This window comes from Ovis canadensis, chromosome 4 (genome assembly GCF_042477335.2).
Source record: "Ovis canadensis isolate MfBH-ARS-UI-01 breed Bighorn chromosome 4, ARS-UI_OviCan_v2, whole genome shotgun sequence".
NCBI classification, from domain to species: domain Eukaryota; kingdom Metazoa; phylum Chordata; class Mammalia; order Artiodactyla; family Bovidae; genus Ovis; species Ovis canadensis.
In genome coordinates, this window is record NC_091248.1 from 23,733,072 (window position 1) to 23,749,230 (window position 16,159).

The following is a 16,159-nucleotide window of genomic DNA, read 5'->3' on the forward strand; positions in this document are numbered from 1 at the left end:
AGAAACAAATGAATTTTTTTAAACAAATTATTCTCAGAAGGATTTCAGATTCCAATTATATGTTTAATTAAAAGTAGCTTGGAAATTTTATTTTGGTAGATATGGTATGTGCTTAATGTTCTTGACTTGTATGATTAGTATTCTCCTTGGCTTAAAAAATGGATTCAGGTCTAGAAAGCATTAGTCAGATAATTTATCCTATGACCTACCTAAGATCTGTTCTGTATTAAAATATATTCAGTTGTGTATACTAGCGAAATCAGACTAAATGGAAAATGCCCATTTTACAAATTAACTCAAATTATACATAATCTTTTCAGTTCTTGGAGAAGGGACATTTCATATCTCAAATATCATATTTACATAAAATATTTTTATTGACAGCCTTTGAGCAGGGTTATTTGGGAAAAGTCAGAAATGCTACAGGCAATACATAGAGATAAAACAAATAAATATGCTTTGCTGTGTGTAGAAAGATGAAATGATAGGAGAGCATACAGTCTCATTATGGATTTCATTATTCAGATTTCATTATTCAGTATTTCTTAACCAAGTCACTTACATGGCTCATGACATTTTTGAAATAACTGACTGGGATTGGAGATATAGACTATAGCCAGCCATTGAGTAATGTGAACTTAGCCTTTCAACAGCCTTTCAACTTTGACTTGGATTTCTTTCTTTGTTTTTTTTTTAACTTCACCATTTAAAAAATTTTCTCCCTGCCTGCCTCTACTCTATTACGGTATAATGGACAGTTTAAAACTGTGTTTATTGAAAGTGTACAACGTGGTGCTTGATACTTAACTTTGAATGAATGATCTTAACCTCCTTAGTTTCTTGGCTCTAATCCAAAAGTCAGCTAGGCATACTGAAGTCCTGTAATTTTTATGAACTTTTTGAACTATCAGATTCTGTTTTTTATTTAAACATCCATTATTCAAATTTTTGTACACACGTCAGATTAAGTATAAGAGTAAAGTATTAATCATCAATAAAAGATAAGTTATTCTTCTGTTTTTGAACTGATGTTCCCTGAAAAGTTTCTGTGTGAAGAACATAGTTATAAGAGTGATCTTTCCTCTGAGTTTTTTCTGAATAGCAGTATATTTAGGAAATGGTACCCTATAGAACATTTTAAAATTTAGAATGCATCTTATGTACTTTCCCAAATCTTCACATTGTCTAGACAGGTGGAATAAGTTGTGAATTCACCAAGACTATATTGGTATAACCTAAAGGTTAAATAATTTTGACAGATGCCACAATGAAGAAGGACATTAAGAAAAGTTATTATTTTTTAGTTGAAGGAGTCTGTTCATCTAATCTTCATGTTTCAAGTTATTAATGTACTTTGATATTATGGCTTACAAGGTATTGCTTTAAAAGGCTATTGTAAAGGATGAGACAAATGCTCTACCCTTTAGGTACAGTGAAGTAATTATCTAGATTTAAAAACATAATAGTTCATTGCTATTAACGATCCTAATATTCTGAGGAGTGTTTCTGTTTTAACTTTGAAATATGGTTTGTTTTAGTTTAGTTCTGGTGTATAATCTTTTATTACCCATTTACATGATACTGAAATTTTAAAAATTATTGGCAGAATTTTTATATTTATTATACTAAGACAATTAAGTTTTGAAAAGTCATGTAGTGTTTTATGCATAGAAGCCAGTGCATATGAGTAGCTCAAGTATAAAATGTGCTCAGCTTACAGAAAATTTCGGCTGAATGTTGGCTATGTAGAATGTTTGTATATACAGTTAAAATGAATGGATAACTAATTTATGTGATAGTGATATCATCACCACTTAAAGGAATATCCTTTGCTTAGTATGATATTTGAAAATATTCATAAAATCCATTTAATTACTCTGTTACCCTAAAGAAAAAATTTCAGTAGACATTTATCAAAGCGCTGTGTAACGGGTGGGGAGGAAGGTAGAAGGTAGGTTCAGATTGGGGGAGACACGTGTATATCTATGGCCAATTCATGTTGCTGTATGGCAAAAACCATCACAGTACTGTAAAGCAATTATCCTCCAATTAAAATAAATAAATTTTTTAAAAATCAAAGAAAGCTAGTTGAAATTTAGATGAATTTAATTGAAAGTTATCACAAGTGATTTTATTAATAATCTTAATAGAGTTAGTACTGCTGTGTTTTGATAGTTTTCACAATTGCAATAATGCGTTGCCATAAAGGTGAATTTTTTTAAACTTTGGTTTTGTTTTCTGAAATTATCCTTGGTGAAAAAGCAAAGGAATCAGACTTTATAAAGAACTCTTAATTAGGATCATCCCCCCTTTTATAGTGTTGTGATCCATATAGATCTAATCCTAATTCTAGGATACGCTATGTATTTCAGTATTAAAAGCTTCATAACTTGGATTCTGTTACCATAGAATGTGAAAAATTAAGATGTAAGCAAGAATGAAGTTCAGTTGTTTGCTGTTAGGGGGAAAGTAGGGATTATTGAATAGATTAATTGATTTGAAATTAATCGGCCTCCAGGTCGGCCTCAGAGACCTATTCTGTCAACTTTCTTCCTCCTACCGCAAAATGTCGGTGATAGAGGCATTTGTATTGTGGAGAGTCTCCGCGTCTGTTAGAGTTGGCAAGGCTCTCGTAGTACCCCCAGGCGAAAGTTCTTGGGGGGGTTTTCCTCAGCTCTTCGTCTCCTCTTCCTTCTTCACTTGCTCTCCAGTAGACTTAGACCAGTAAACAGTTTCACTTTTAAATCAATAGGGCTTTATCAAAAACCAATTATTCACATGATTTTAGGTGTTTTGTAGAGGAGGATCTGGGACAGAAGAGAAACTGTGCTTAGCACTTTAACTCACTTAGATGGAAATGTGTATAGCACAGTGTCATTTTCACTGTGAGCACTCAAATGTATGAGGAGTCAGTGGCATTTGAAACAGGCACAATGTTTTTTAGATGTTTAAATTTAATCACTGTGTTTGTTTTTGCCAGTGTGGCATTTTCCTTAGGCATAAGAAAAGCATAGATACAGTGAGCACAAATCAATTTTAAGCTTTAAATAAAATTCTAAAATCATAATATTTCAGGAAATTTTTTTTGTACAGGTAAATGGTTGCAGTTTTGTGGTGAGAACAGGAAAGCCTACAGAATTATTAAGGGTACAGTATTTAAAACTACTTATGATACTAATGTTTCATTCTATTTAAAGCTGGTTACTAACAAAGCTTTTTCCTGCATGTATTTCTTTCTGTGTGTGATTTCTAAATGCTTTTAATGTATAACAAAACAAAATTATCCACCTTTTGTTGTAAAACTCAGTTGTAACAGAATTTGCAGATATCTTGTTTTTGCTCTTGAGATATTTATCACATTAACAACAAAGTAGGTTGTCATGTTGGTAAATTCCCAGGTGATGAGTGATGTTTAAAGTGGACTTTGCTGTGGGATTCAGTTTTTGAATTTCTTTTCCTGAGAAAATGTTGCTAGTACTGAATTATTTAAAATCTGGGTTGGCATAGGAAGAAGAATTTGGTGTTGATGATTCTTATTCTGAACATGGAGCACAATACAATCAGACCCACCTAGAGATGATGGAAAGTGAATTGGCTGGGAAACAACATGAGATTGAAGAGCTCAACAGAGAACTAGAAGAAATGAGGGCTACTTATGGGACCGAAGGACTGAAGCAGGTGTGTTTACCTTATGTGGCTTTTGTTTCGTTACTCACAAAACAAAAATAGGAAATTTGAATGGTAGTATAGATACATTCTTTAAAAATGGGATTTTTAAATTGTGACTTAGAGTCATCTCGTGATATTTGTCCTTATATATATCATAAACAGCATTGGTTAAAACTAGTCCATTAATAAGCCTAAATATAGCATAGATATTTTATTAAACTTAATGAGTTAGCTAGAATGAAATCACTTCAGTATGGATGGATATTTTTGTAGTCAGCCTGAGAGAAACTTATATTGTAAACCACGTCAATACACTATGACTTAGACTCATTAAACCTGTCAGCAGGTCTTTGTAAATAACTTCTTATAGTTAAAATGACATCTGTTAGTTTGTGGCAGTCATTTATGAAAACAAGGTGAAGTAGGACGTTGAAGGGGACGACAGAATATATTTCAGTTTCACCTTCTCTAGAAACAAGTAAGGCTTAAGTGTGGCTATCATGGTAATACCTACAAACACTGGAGCATCCCTAAATATAAAGACACTTGTCCTTCTAGAAGTAGATATATGGGTAAGTCAAATCTAATGTGTTTTGTTCCCTAGTTCAGATAATCTTTTTAGAGTTGGTTTGGAAGTAAAACTGATTGCAAGATAATAGCTTTCAAATATGGAAAAGATTGCTTACAAATTGTAATAATTCTGCCAGTGCATTTTGAATATCTTATTTTTGAAGTTACCTGTGCTAATATTTAATTTTTTGTTAAATAAGTGTAGCACTTTTAATTTTCACTGATGTTTTTTAGTTGCAAGAATTTGAAGCTGCCATTAAGCAGAGAGATGGCATCATAACCCAGCTCACTGCTAATTTACAACAAGCAAGAAGAGAAAAGGATGAGACAATGAGAGAATTTTTAGAGTTGACAGAGCAGAGTCAAAAATTACAGATTCAATTCCAGCATGTAAGTATTACTAGTAGAAGAAACTTTATTAAATTTTTAATAATGAATTAAAATTTTTTTCTCATACTTTGTAGAACAAATATAAATTTCTTTAAAGGTCATGTTTGCTTATGTAATGTGTTATGTTGAGAAAACTGGTAAATACTTGTTATATTAACTAGGAATTTAATTCATACTTCTTGAGCGGTTTTATGCTATTAGTTTCTTTATACTTCTTCCTTATCTATATTTTAAAATCTTATAAGTTTGATAAGGTGAATTTTTGCAGAAATTAACCTGTAGTTATATCCTTTATCTAAAGGATGTCTGAAGTCATACCCTGGTGTGACTTTATTTTAGTTAGGTTCTGGAATGTAACTTCATGAATATATTCCATTTACCTTTAATAAGATTCATAGGAAACTAGTTGTATTAATCAAGGTTTTTGATGATGAGCAACAGAAAATAATTTGAGATAAAGGAGGAATCTGTCAGCTTAGATAATGTACCCATACTTATTTGATCAGCTATGGAAACGTGTTGGCTGGAGTCTCAAACCTCTGAATCCAGCACAGTTCCCAGAGAGCAACTATTAGCCGAGCAGCACCCACAAAGGATGTCCATTCCTTGGTGCACTCGTTTAAGAATTTAATATTTTGGGGTTTCTTTATATTTTCAAGTTGCAGGCAAGCGAAACTCTGAGAAACAGCACGCATAGTAGCACAGCTGCAGATTTGCTACAAGCCAAGCAGCAGATCCTCACTCATCAGCAGCAGCTGGAAGAACAGGACCACCTGTTAGAAGATTATCACAGAAAGAAAGAAGACTTCAAAATGCAAATTAGTTTCTTGCAAGAGAAAATTAGAGCATATGAAATGGTATGTTTATACACATACACACACACACACATACATGCCTACATGCACACACACATATCATATAGATTTGTTTTACCCTTTCCACTGTATTTTATTTTTTAATTTTATTGAAGTATATTTGACTTACAACATTGTGCATATCATACAGATTGTAATATTAAATCCTAAAAAGATTCTGGTAGATTATAGCTTGTTTAATTTTCAAAAGAGACATGAAAGTCAAAAGTGTTAGTGACTGGTCTAAAGGTAGCACCCCACCCCCCTCCTCCTAATTGCGATTCAAACCCTATTGGGCTAGCGCAGAGCCAGAAGTTTTTACAGTACATTCCACTACTGCCTGCCACCTCCATCCTCATTGTCTCCTTCCTTGTTCTCTCACCTTGCTCATCTTGTTTGACATCATCTTAGCTTGAATCATGCATGTCCAGCAGCTTAAATTTTTTACCACTCTATGCACTTCTACAAATGACTGAGTATTGATTTTGGAGTTATCTGTAAATTTAAACAAGTAGGCAGGTTCACACATTTGGAATCCTTGAATAATGAGGACAGACTATACATACAGTACAGTATTTTTTATAAATTTAGGGAGTTCTTCTGCAGGATGTTGAGAAATTAGCACAACGAGACTACTGTTTGGATAACAATAAAAGTATTAGGTATCATTTGTTTTTGTTTACTTGGTATCAGGAAATACTCAATGCATCTTACACATATTATATTATCTCATTGAATCATCACAACAATCTTATGAGGTAAATACTGTTATCACCCCCATTTTTCAGATGAGGAAGTTAAAGCAAAGCAAGATGAAGTAAATTGCCCAGGTATACAGGTAATACATTGGTAGAGCCAGCTTTCAAATCTGTGTAGTCTGATTCCAGAGACTGTTGCTTAGGGAAATTAGAAATGTACAATTTTAAGATACTGAAATTATAAAATATACATGATTTACAACCAAAGTAATTTAAAAATCATTATGTAGATGTTTATAGAACACTTGTTTTGCATCAGGCTCTTGCAAGAGATAGTGATGCTTAAATGTGCTTTTTTCTTCACTAAAACTCATGGTATGCAAGGCACCCCAAGACAAGGCTAAGTATGGGTAAAAAGTGTTTTGGAAATTCTGGGCAGGTCTGGCTTCATAGGGAAGTGATTCAGGGTAGGCTTAGCAGGGAAGTGATATTTGAGGTAAGTCTGTAAATAAGAACAATTCCCTTTCATTGAATTTTGTTTTCTTCATAATTGGTGCAATATATGACACATAGAAGCTCTTCAGTACTTATTTGGTGAACGGTGAATAAATTATGAATCTGAACTGATAAGAGGACATTTTAAACAGGATGGAGTGTGCATAAAGACCCAGGTTGAACCATGTTAAAAATGTTTTATCAGCGTCAAAAAATAGTTTGATTAGAAAGCAATTGTCTTTGAAAATGAGTCTTTCCAGGAGGTAAGAAGAGAAAGGCAGTTTAGACCTAGTAGACTGCCAGAAGGTAGTCTAGGCCAGAAGGCTCAGTATCAATAATAAGGCATGGTGACATTGACGGGATATGTGATACCAAGCCAAAGCCGATTAGGCTATGATAACCTCCTATGTCCATCTGACAGTAGGAATGGCCATGTCTTTGGACTGAAATTCTTACTTCTGTTTACAGCAGCCCCCTGCCTTGCTTTCTAGGTTAGGTGTGACTTTCCCAGAGGGATTAGGATTCCCAAAGTCACCTGGTACCTTGATTCTCTTTCCTGAACCATTCTTGCATGGGCACTGCCACTATTCCCCTCTCAGACTTTCTTTTTCCCTAGGCCTTGACATTCTTTTTTTTTTTTTTAAAGGTAAGTTACCACATCCATTTGAGGTGCCTTTAAGTCCTCTTGACCTGGGGCTTTTGTCTTCTGAAGGTGATTTTAATTACTTAAGTATATTCTGACCTGTAAATTTTACTGTTTTTTCTGTCCTTGGGACAGCAGCCCTAACCACTCAGGCAAGTAAATGACAGAGACAGAACTTTGTCTCCAGGGCTTCTACTTGACTGTCTCATGCTGTGACACTTCTGTGAGTGACTGGGGACATGCCTTGGCATGTGTTTTGGGTTTTGATTCATCTGCAGTTCCAAAATAAAGTCCTAAATCAGAACAGGGGTAAAAAAACACCCGTCTTGCTTTCAAATTTCTGTTTACCCCCAAGATGTAGAATCAAATTGATATGCTCTAAATGGCATAATTGTCTTGCATGTCACTTGCAATTCAGCCACTTAAGCATGGCATATCGCTGAACTTCTGATTCATTTAGCCTTAGGAATGAAGTTAAGGCTGACCTTTAGGAGCCTGTTTTTGTTGTTTTACTCTTTTCATAGCACCTGCCCACCAAACCTTCAGGTCACTAAAATACTGTATGGGAAGAACCTTGATTTTTTTTAGGATTATGTCTAGAACTGTAAAGGGTATGTAGTCCTCTTGCAGTTGTAAATACCAAATACTTAGAATGTTGATCAATTAATAAGAAAGAAAATATAATGGTTTAGACATATTTTGATCCCACTAAATTTTTTAATTAAAACATTTAATCATAGCAATGCAAGAAAAATTTCTTCCCCCCAAGAAGACCAACATTGCTATGATATTTGCTCATAGGTAGTGTTGGCTACACAAGTCCTGTGTCTCATTGATGTAAGAAAAATGAAGGAGCAAGCTTAGCCGTTAGTTTTTATAGAATAATGTAAAAAGCAATTTTCTATCAATTTTTTTGGTGATGGGGTTAAGGGGTATAAGTAACCAGAAACTAAAAATGCCATTTTTATGTTTTCATTTTTTCTTTATAAAGGAACAGGATAAAAAAGTAGAAAACTCAAATAAAGAAATACAGGAAAAGGAAGCAGTCATTGAAGAATTAAATACAAAAATAATAGAAGAAGAAAAAAAAACTATTGACCTAAAGGATAAAGTAACAGCTGCTGATAAATTACTGGAAGAATTACAAGAGCAGGTTGTACAGAAGAACCAAGAGATAAAAAATATGAAATTAGAACTGACTAATTCCAAGCAAAAGGAAAGACAGTGTTCTGAAGAAATAAAACAATTAATGGGGACAGTTGAGGAACTTCAGAAGAAAAATCATAAAGACAGTCAATTTGAAACAGATATCCTACAAAGAATGGAACAAGAAACACAAAGAAAGTTGGAACAACTCCGGGCAGAGCTGGATGAGATGTATGGGCAGCAGATAGTACAGATGAAACAAGAATTAATAAAACAACACATGTCACAGATAGATGAACTTAGGACACGACATAAGGGGGAGCTGGAGAATGCTCTAAGATCACATCCAAGCATTACAGTTAATGAAGATCAAATAAAGTTAATGAATATGGCAATAAATGAACTGAATATAAAATTGCAAGATACTAACTCTCAAAAGGAAAAACTCAAGGAAGAAATAGGAGTGATTTCAGGAGAAAAGTCTGCTCTCCAGAGACAGCTGGAAGACCTTTTTGAAGAACTGAGCTTTTCAAGGGACCAAATTCAAAGGGCTAGACAGACAATAGCTGAGCAAGAAAGTAAACTCAGTGAAGCATACAGCTCCCTTAGTACAGTGGAAGATTTGAAAGCTGAGATTGTTTCTGCTTCTGAAGCCAGGAAAGAACTAGAATTAAAGCATGAAGCAGAAGTTACAAATTATAAGATAAAGCTTGAAATGTTAGAAAGAGAAAAGAATGCTGTATTGGACAGAATGGCTGAATCACAGGAAGCTGAGCTGGAGAGGCTGAGGACACAGCTCCTGTTTAGTCATGAGGAAGAACTTTCCAAACTGAAGGAAGATTTGGAAATTGAACATCGAATAAATATTGAAAAGCTTAAAGATAACTTAGGCATTCACTATAAACAGCAGATAGATGGCTTACAGAATGAAATGAGTCAAAAGATAGAAACCATGCAATTTGAAAAAGACAATTTGATAACTAAACAGAACCAACTGATTTTGGAAATTTCAAAGCTAAAAGATTTACAGCAGTCCCTCGTGAATACAAAATCAGAAGAAATGACCCTTCAGATCAACGAACTGCAAAAAGAGATAGAAATACTCAGACAAGAAGAAAAGGAAAAGGGTACACTTGAACAGGAAGTTCAAGAATTGCAACTTAAAACTGAATTATTGGAGAAACAAATGAAGGAAAAAGAGGATGACTTTCAAGAAAAATTTGCACAACTTGAAGCAGAGAATAGCATTCTTAAAGATGAAAAGAAGGCCCTTGAAGACGTGTTAAAAATACATACTCCTGTTAACCAAGAAGAAGGGTTAACTTTCATAGACTCCACTAAGTCCCAATCCAAAGACTGTAGCTGGCAAAAAGAGATAGAAATACTTACAGAGGAAAATGAGGACCTCAAAAAGCAATGTATTCAGCTAACTGAAGAGATTGAAAAGCAAAGGAACACTTTTTCATTTGCTGAAAAAAATTTTGAAGTTAACTATCAGGAATTACAGGAGGATTATGCTTGCCTTCTCAAGGTAAAAAGTGATTTAGAAGACAGTAAAAATAAGCAAGAAGTGGAGTATAAAAGTAAGCTAAAAGCACTTAGTGAAGAGCTCCATCATTTGCAAAGAATAAACCCAAGTATAGTGAAAATGAAAAGTTCAGTCTTTGACGATGACAAGACTTTTACAGCAGAACCATTGGAAATTGGTGAGGTGGTTGAGAAAGACACAACAGAACTTATGGAAAAACTGGAGGTAACCAAGCGAGAAAAGTTAGAGCTGTCAGAGAGACTGTCTGATCTTTCTGAGCAATTAAAACAGAAACATGACGAGATAAGTTTTCTAATGGAAGAAGTTACATCTTTAAAGCAAGATAAAGAGCAAGTTCTATTGAGATGTAGAGAGCTAGAAATCATAATTGCCCACAGTAGGACAGAAAATGTAAATGTGCGTGATGTCCATTCAAGCTCTTTGAAAGATGGAGTTTCAACTAGCAGGGATCCTGGAGGGTCAGTTCCTAAAATAAGTAAAGGTTTTGGTAAAGAATCAAAAATAACGGAGGTAAATAAAATTCCTTTTGAAAATATGACTCTGGAAAAAGAAAGCAAACAACAGTTTTCTGCTCACTTGCCATCAGTGACAAATGAATCATCACTTGGGACTGCTGATCCAGGTGAAAACCATAAACTTCAGCAGGAGCTCAGCGTACTTAAATCAGAACAGGTATGTTTACTTAACGTGTATACACTAAAGTGTACATTTCGTACTGAAACTTTTCATCTTCATACAACGTAAATTAACCTCCTTACAAGAGAATGAAAATTAACCCTGTGATGTAATTCTCACTTACACCTATCATGTACATTTCTTTTATCTGTTTTTTGTTAAACCATGTTACCTCTCTTTTAGTTAATCTGCTCAGGAAATAGAACACATTTTCTTTGAAAAAGCAAGTTTAAATAACTTTGCTGAGAGAGCATTAAAATAATTATTTTGTAATATTTCGTTGCAATTCCAAAGATTGGTTTCAGAGTCTCCTTTTGTATTGGTGTTTTCAAGGTTAACTGAAGATTAACTCTTAAAACTTTTTAGTACTTCATGTAGTTGTTCAATAGTTATGAAACTCTATTTCCCTGATAAAAAGATATTGATTTAAATCCTAGTTTTCTCAAAGTCTTATTATACCTAAAGGGGAAAAAAATATTAATTCTAAATACAATTAAAGAATACATATAATGAGTAATACTAGATCATTCCTGACAGTTTATATTTGATAGACACTGAAATTAGAAATAGCAGGAAGATCCCACTGGGCACATTGTATAATGGCGTTAACTAGAGCTTTATGGGTGTTTCTTCATTTCTAAACAAGTATTTATAGAGTGTCTTGCCAGGTAGTAATACAGTGATGGACAAGAGTAAGAATTGGTTCTAGCTCTCACAGAGCATATATTTTAGTGAGGGAGGCAGATAGCAAATGAAGAAGTAAGTAGAAGAGTTAAGAAATAGTGATGTTTTATAAAGAAAATAAAAGAGATAATGTGATAGAGAATGGTGGGTAGTCATTAAATAGGGTGGTCAGGAAAGGGGTCTAGGAGGAACTGACATTTGAACTGCCATCTGAATGACAGTGAAGAGTCTACCACAGGAAAATTAGAGCAACTGCGATGGCAGGAAATAAGTTTGAGGAACAGAATAAAGACCTGTTTGGTTGAGTTTGAGGGAAAGAGAGGGGAAGAAAAAGAGTTTGAAGAAGGAAAAGACCAGATCTTGGAGAGCCTTACAGACTTTGTAAGAAGCTGAAATTTTATCCTCTATATAGTAGGAAGCCCTTGGAAAGTTTTTTCTTTCTGCTTGTTAATAAATGTGCTCATATTTATGATCTTATATCAGATTTTACATTTTAATAACCTAAATAGTTAAGTTCTGCTTATATAACTGTTAATGCTTTATTAAATATCTGAAATTGTTTTCAAAACCATAATTAGGTTTAATTTTATCACTCTTAAAAATGTCAAAAGATCATTTAAAAAAATTTTTTAAAGGCATTACTACGAGAGGACCCAAATTTGAAGTTGTCAAAATGGTCTGATTTTTCTCACTAAAGCGATTATTTTTTTCTAACTGAAGACAATTTCAGTGACATTTAGATACCATCTCCTTGATGTTAACTTCTATAAAGTAAAGAGACAAACGCAAAAGCTGTCCCTGACATACACATCACTGCTAAGACAAACCCCCTTAGGGATGGGGAGAACAGTGAGGTGTGTGTTTATGGAACGAAGCTCATGAAGAAATTGAGCAACAGTTTACACAATAGTAACACCAAAGAGCAATCTAAATGTGCTTAGAAATAATACTACAGCCACAGAAATACTTCTACTAATTGGCTAATAAACATGAAAAGATGCTTTCAACATTATAAATTGATATAACAGTGAAATAGCATTTTATACCTATCAGTTTGATAAAATAAGGTTCACAATAAGAAGTGTGATGAGGATGTGGGGAGATGAGTATTCACCTACATTATTAAATATATCAGTGTAAAATTGTGTATTTGCATAAAAAATTTTGCTAAAATCTAATATTGATGCAGTATACATGGTCTACCATGTAGTGTTTACATTTCTACTGGCAGTGCGTGTGGTCCCTAACCAGCAGTGTCAGCATCACTTGAAAACAAGTTAAAATCCAAATTTTAGGGCTCACACCAGGCCTCTTTAGGTAGAAGCTTGGGGTAGGGACCCAGAAATCTGTTTTAATAAGCACTCCAGGTGATTTTGATTTGGGCTACAGTTTTGAGAATCACTACAATAGAGCAGGGCTTCCAAGGAGGTGCTAGTGGTAAGGAACCCGCCTGCCAGTGCAAGAGACAAGAGACACGGGTTTGAACCCTGGGTCAAGAAGATCCCCTTGAAGAGGGCGTAGCAGCCCACTCCAGTATTCTTGCCTGAAGAATCCTGGACAGAGGAGCCTGGCGGGCTACAGTCCATAGGATATGACTGGTGCGACTTAGCACACATGTGCATTAGAGAAACATTATCATATATGTACAAGGGCATATATATAAGAATTTATTGCAGCATTTTTGAAATATCTAAAATTTGAAATAATCCATTTGATCTCCAAAAAGGAAATGAACAAATTGTAATATTCATATATATAGCACCAAGTTAAAATAAATTTATGTGTATCTCCATGGAAAGATCTCAGAAGCATATTGAATGAGAAGAGTAATTTGCGAAATAAATGCCATTTTGCACCATTTATGTAAATTCTTTAAAATGTAAAATATATGCACTGTTTATAGATGGATTGAGAAATGAGAGTGTAAGAAGTGAACTGGATTTGCAGCAAATTTATGATCAAATTTATAATATGGTGGCCTCTGGGGAAGAAAGAATGGGAGCATGATAGATTAAGTTTTATCTATATTTCATTTCTAAACCAAAATAATAGGAGAGAAATGAATAACAAAGATAAAATGATTGTATTTATTACTTTGTGATATGTGTACATAAGTGTTTATTTCATTATTATTTGCATTTCTCTATATTTGCTTATTAAAAGTCACTCAGTTGTGTCTGACTCTTTGCAACCCCATGGACTCTCCAGGCCAGAATACTGGAGTGGGTAGCTGTTCCCTTCTCCAGGGGGTTTTCCCTACCCAGGAATCGAACCCAGGTCTCCCACGTTGCAGGTGGATTCTTTACCAGCTGAGCCACCAGGGAAGCCCATATTTGTTTAAAAATGTTATTTTTGAACAAAAATGAAAGATCAGGCCATCCTAACGTTACCAAATGTCAAACTTTACCAGGAAGTGATGAAAATATTGTGTTATTTTCCTTGAAAAAGTTGTTCCTAGGTCAGTGCAACAGATTGAATGAGAAAATAATTTCATGTAAGAAAAGTGACATTTAATTTTTTTCTCACTCAATTATAGTTTATAATTTCATGTATCCCCCCCACCCGTAATGGGTATATGCAAAAATAAGTTAAATTGTTTGATTAGTCATTTTAAATTGTTCTAACCTGCACATTAATTCACTTTAAGAATGATTTAAGGCTCCAGATGGAAGCCCAACGTATATGCCTGTCTCTGGTCTATTCAACTCATGTGGATCAAGTTCGTGAATATATGGAAAATGAAAAACATAAAGCTCTTTGCAGTCTTAAACAGGAGCTTATTTCTGCTCAAGAGGAAAAGATCAAGGAACTTCAGAAAATACACCAGCTAGAGCTACAGAATATAAAAACACAAGAAACAGGTAAATGGTTTCTAAGAAAATTCTAAGTAAGTATCACTTAGAGCCCACCACTTCGTGATTCTGTTCTTAACTTAGACCCCATGGAGGAACATGACTGGGAGTTCCCAGTTCTAGACTCATTTGTTCATACAATCATAGACTGTATGTGTAAGTGCTTGAGAAGTTTAAAAATCACTGAATTATTTTCCCCAAGAAATCAGCAGTCCTGTGGAAAAGCAATATAAAATAAACTCTTAGAAAACAATAGGAAATTTTCTGTGATGGAAGAATAAACAGAAAGAATGGAGGGAGAGAGGAGAAAAGTCTAATACTTCCTGGAAGAGTGAGGCAGTAGGCAGGAGTAGGGAGGTTGGAACTTTAGGAAAGGAGCTTGAGTCTGAAATTTAGAGATGTGAGATGACATCCGTTTTGGAGAATTGAGAGTTCAAGGTGTGTGCAAAAGTAGTGAGGGCCAAAGCCTGTCAGCAGCTGGATCAGAAATGGTTTCATATACACTGACTGAAACACGTTACCCTTTATGCTGTTGGTTGTAAGACCTAATGCAGGATTTCAAATAGAGGAACATAGTAAGATTTTTATTTTAAGATGACATCACTGGAGCAAATTAAGGGAGGTGATAAGTGATGTACTCAATGGACATGAGTTTGAGTAAACTCTGGGAGTTGGTGATGGTCAGGGAAGCCTGGTGTGCTGCAGTCCATGGGGTCACAAAGAGTTGGACACGACTGAGCGACTGAACTGAACTGAACTGATAAGTGATGGAAAGACCAGTTAAGCAGCTTTGGCCGTTATTCTGTTAACATTAAGATGTTGAGCTAAAATGTCATTGGAAGAAAAGTTTGAGTTAAAGAGGTGGGTTGTAATCTGCAGTTAGTATTAGCAGTAAGGGGGAGGAATTGAGAATGATCCCTGAGTGTCTACTTTGAGTAATTGGATTGATGGTGACGCCAGTCACGAGGAGTAGATTTGTGGGAAAAGTAGTGTATTTAGCTTGGAACATTGAGTTAAAAATACTTGATGACTTTGGAAAAGTGATACCTAGTATGCAATGGAAAAAAGGCTGAAACATAAGGGGGAAGTTTAAGTTCAAGATAAAGATTTGTAAGTCAAGAGATCATTTGAGGCCAAGGACAAGAATGAGACTTCTTGGAAGTCTGTAGAGTGAGCAAAAAGACTAAGATGGCACTGTTGTCAGCAACAACATTGAAGGAACCTTAAGTGGAAGACTAGTTGCAGTTAACTTTTATCTTTAATAATTATTCAGTTATTCAGTTAATTAGACTTTCTCTGTTCAAGGTATCTTTAGACCTCCATTCTTGACAGATCTACCTTTATGAATGAGATGGTTCATAAGTTTGGAATTCTTCTTTTGAACAGAATTTAAAGCATGGCTTAAGTAAGAATCCTTTTCACTTCAGGAAAAAGAAGTTCTTTGGGTTTGAATTGAATAAGATTTTAAGCATATGTTGTTTGTATTGGTATCCTCTTCAGATAGAATCTGTAGTTTTTCACCCTACGAGTTAATTAGTGGGTCCATTAATGGGTGATGAAGTTAGTTCAGTGAGTAATGACCAGCTTTTTTTTTTTTTTAAATAATAGGGTAGAACAGAAAATATTGGAGTGCATAGGATGTAGAAAGAATAAATGTTTGTGACATTTTGTTTCATTTTTATATGGGTGAATATATGTAGACTAGTTTCCCTGGTGGCTCAGATGGGTTATGCTGTGTGATACAGTTCTTATATTGGATTGTAGTGCAAAAAAATTGTGCATCACTGCTTTGTATCATTTTGTGGGATATAAATTGAAAATCCTACAAATTATCTTATACAGTTAACACTGAGCAGTACAAAATAACATTGAAAGAAATAAAGAACTTAAAACTAATCTTATTCCCAGGAAGCTTCCAGTTGTTATAAATTAAA

At 34.5% G+C, this 16,159-nt stretch overlaps 1 protein-coding gene across 8 annotated transcripts in view; it reads left to right on the plus strand.

Annotated features, from left to right (window-relative positions):
• The window catches only part of AKAP9 (A-kinase anchoring protein 9), a 172,293-nt gene that overhangs the window by 48,826 nt on the left and 107,308 nt on the right, over positions 1-16,159 (plus strand). For 6 of the 8 annotated variants that reach the window (XM_069587350.1, XM_069587351.1, XM_069587352.1 and 3 more), the window contains exons 4-9: positions 3,094-3,147; positions 3,508-3,678; positions 4,474-4,629; positions 5,289-5,486; positions 8,311-10,686; positions 14,021-14,234. In XM_069587350.1, coding sequence (XP_069443451.1) covers positions 3,094-3,147; positions 3,508-3,678; positions 4,474-4,629; positions 5,289-5,486; positions 8,311-10,686; positions 14,021-14,234 — 3,169 coding nt within the window. The remainder of the gene's footprint in view (positions 1-3,093; positions 3,148-3,507; positions 3,679-4,473; positions 4,630-5,288; positions 5,487-8,310; positions 10,687-14,020; positions 14,235-16,159) is intronic. The other 2 variants (XM_069587353.1, XM_069587359.1) reach the window with 1 other exon arrangement.